This window comes from Cataglyphis hispanica, chromosome 7 (genome assembly GCF_021464435.1).
Source record: "Cataglyphis hispanica isolate Lineage 1 chromosome 7, ULB_Chis1_1.0, whole genome shotgun sequence".
In the NCBI taxonomy this organism is placed as follows: domain Eukaryota; kingdom Metazoa; phylum Arthropoda; class Insecta; order Hymenoptera; family Formicidae; genus Cataglyphis; species Cataglyphis hispanica.
In genome coordinates this window covers 8816792-8819250 of record NC_065960.1, presented here as the reverse complement: position 1 = coordinate 8819250, position 2459 = coordinate 8816792, and the positions used below count along the sequence as shown (strand labels likewise).

Sequence of the window (2459 nt, the reverse complement as noted above, 5' to 3'; positions counted from 1 at the left end):
TAACCTAACCTAACCTAACCTAACCTAACCTAACCTAACCTAACTCTAACCTAACCTAATCCTAACTCTAACCTAACCTTTTTTTTTGTTTCGCTCGACGGGATGGGAAAATGCATTTACGCACCATACCCTGGAGCCGGCCCCGGGGCGTGTGTGGGACTCGCTTCCGGATATTACGGTCCGGAAGAATACCCACTAAAAACCCACCCCCTCTAGCAGAGTGTTCTGCTTGGGTGCCTGTAATGCGTAAGGGGCGGGAATTGTTTTCCACAGTACAACCGCCCCTCCGCAAAAGGCATGCGCTGAGCTAGCGCCCTCCTTCTAACATATCTTCTCCTTCAAAAACTCTTCCAGAAGGAAGAACTCTTATCGAGATCACATGTGGTGTGACTACTTAAAATAACCCCTTATTTATAGTGGGCTATTACGACTAATAATAATATTTACATATGGCGCTTAATAGCTATAAGAAATAAAACAATGAATGATGAATTATATCTAATCATATGTACACGAACTTAAGGCAAGTAATGCCGACCTTGGTCAGCCTTTACTTTCTCCTCTACATTCATATCGTATCCTAAAGATATATACATTTACTTCCTATATATATATATATATACTCATACATACACACACGCACACACACACTTACATACTTACATACGCATACATACATACACATATATATATACATTAACTTACTTAGTTATAAGTTATACTACTATTATATATTTATTTAATAATAACAATTGGTATCTCTATTTAGACTGAGGTAATTTTACTATACCCCAGTCTACTAATGTCAGGAGTCGTCGGAACCTGACCCATCAAGAAGAGTGTTGTTTACTCTCCTGGCCTCCTCTTCCTGTCTAGCCCTCTCGGCAACTTCTTTTCGGAGCATAACCACGTTCGCAAATTCAGCGAAAGCCTCCCATTTCTCCTTGGAACAGAGAACCTGCTGGATTATTTTCTCCAAGGAGAGCGTGTCTACATTCACCTCTAGGCTCTCGCAAAGTTTATTTCTGTTTTCTTCCCATGCCGTACAGTCTCTCAGTGTGTGTTCGGGAGAATCTTCGACATTTTGCACGTTGCAGTGCTCGCAGTAGGGCATCGAGGCTTTGCCAATCCTGTAGAGATAAGTTCCAAAGCAGCCGTGACCGGTGAGCAACTGTGTGGTTCTGAACGAAGAGCTTCCGTGCTTTCTGCTTATCCACTCCTGGAAGTGGGGAAGAATAGCTTCTCTAGTTCGTGCGCCAGCCAAGTTGGGGTTTTCACAGTACACTTCCCATTGGCGGCGGAGGAGCAAGTCCTCGTCCGTTTTAATCTCCAACTCGGCCTTTTTAGACCATCTGTTGCTGTTTCTGAGATCTTTCGTTCGATCGTATACTCTCCGTCTGGTATTAGCTAGAAGATATGCCGGGGAATTCTAGCGAGAAGAAGGGCTGCATCTAACGAGATCGTGCGGTATCCCGCAATAACGCGGATGGCCAAAGTACGCAAAACTCTATTAATTGTTATTTGAGAACTCCTAGAAGCAACGAAAGCCTCGTTCCACACAGGGGCACCATATAAGAAGATGGAAAGAACAACCTGAGCGTACAGTCTTCTCTTATTTTCATTAGGCCCTCTTAAATTGGGCATCAGTCTGCCTAACGCCCTATTGACTTTGCCTATTTTATCCTCCACATACTCAAAGTGGGGGCGAAAATTAAACCGACCGTCTAACATGATCCCCAGATATTTTAGCGTGGGCTTCGCTTCGATATCTTCTCTGTCCACCTGCAATCTAACTGTGCGAGGAGGCCTGTTTTTCCCATAGAAAACTATGGCCTCCGTTTTCTCCACTGAGACCTCTAATCCTAGTCTACGTATACGGTTAAGCACACGCGCCACCTGAATATTGCTCCGAGCGATAGCCGTGCTTATCGTGTCCGCCGAGGACATAACGAATGTGTCGTCGGCATAACATACGATATGGCTTCCCTTCTCTGTGCCTTCTTGGAGCACACTATCGTAAGTAAAGTTTCAAAGCAAGGGACCCAGGACAGATCCCTGGAGAACCCCTGCTGTAACTTGACATGTGAAGGGTTTTTCTTCGTTGCTTATCTTATATTCTATGGACCTATTACACAAATAGTTATCTATAACTCTCAACAAGTAATCAGGGAACCTCTTGTCAATTAGAGCTTGTCGAATCGTGCTCCACGGCACTGAGTTGAAGGCATTACAGATGTCGATGCTTACTCCAACGGTAAAACCACCTTCCGACATCGCTGCTCCTGCTACTGTTTTAACGTATTCGATTGCATCATACGTGCTCTTGCCGTCTCGAAAGCCGAATGCCATGGAGAAAGATCCGCACAAGGGTTCTCAGCCATGTGTTGCTTCATTCTATCGACGATTATCCTCTCTAATGCTTTCCCTGTTTCGTTGAGGAGACATATAGGCCTGACTTT

The 2459-nt window shown here is 44.4% G+C and overlaps 1 protein-coding gene across 1 annotated transcript; it reads right to left on the bottom strand.

Moving 5' to 3' along the window:
* Positions 1-805: 805 nt before the first annotated feature.
* On the bottom strand, positions 806-1947 carry LOC126850972 (uncharacterized). Its single transcript, XM_050594463.1, has 2 exons — positions 1500-1947; positions 806-1407 (listed from the first exon to the last, which is right to left on the bottom strand). The coding sequence occupies exons 1-2, from the start codon at positions 1945-1947 to the stop codon at positions 806-808; spliced, it is 1050 nt and encodes a 349-aa protein (XP_050450420.1).
* Between the last annotated feature and the right edge of the window lie 512 nt (positions 1948-2459).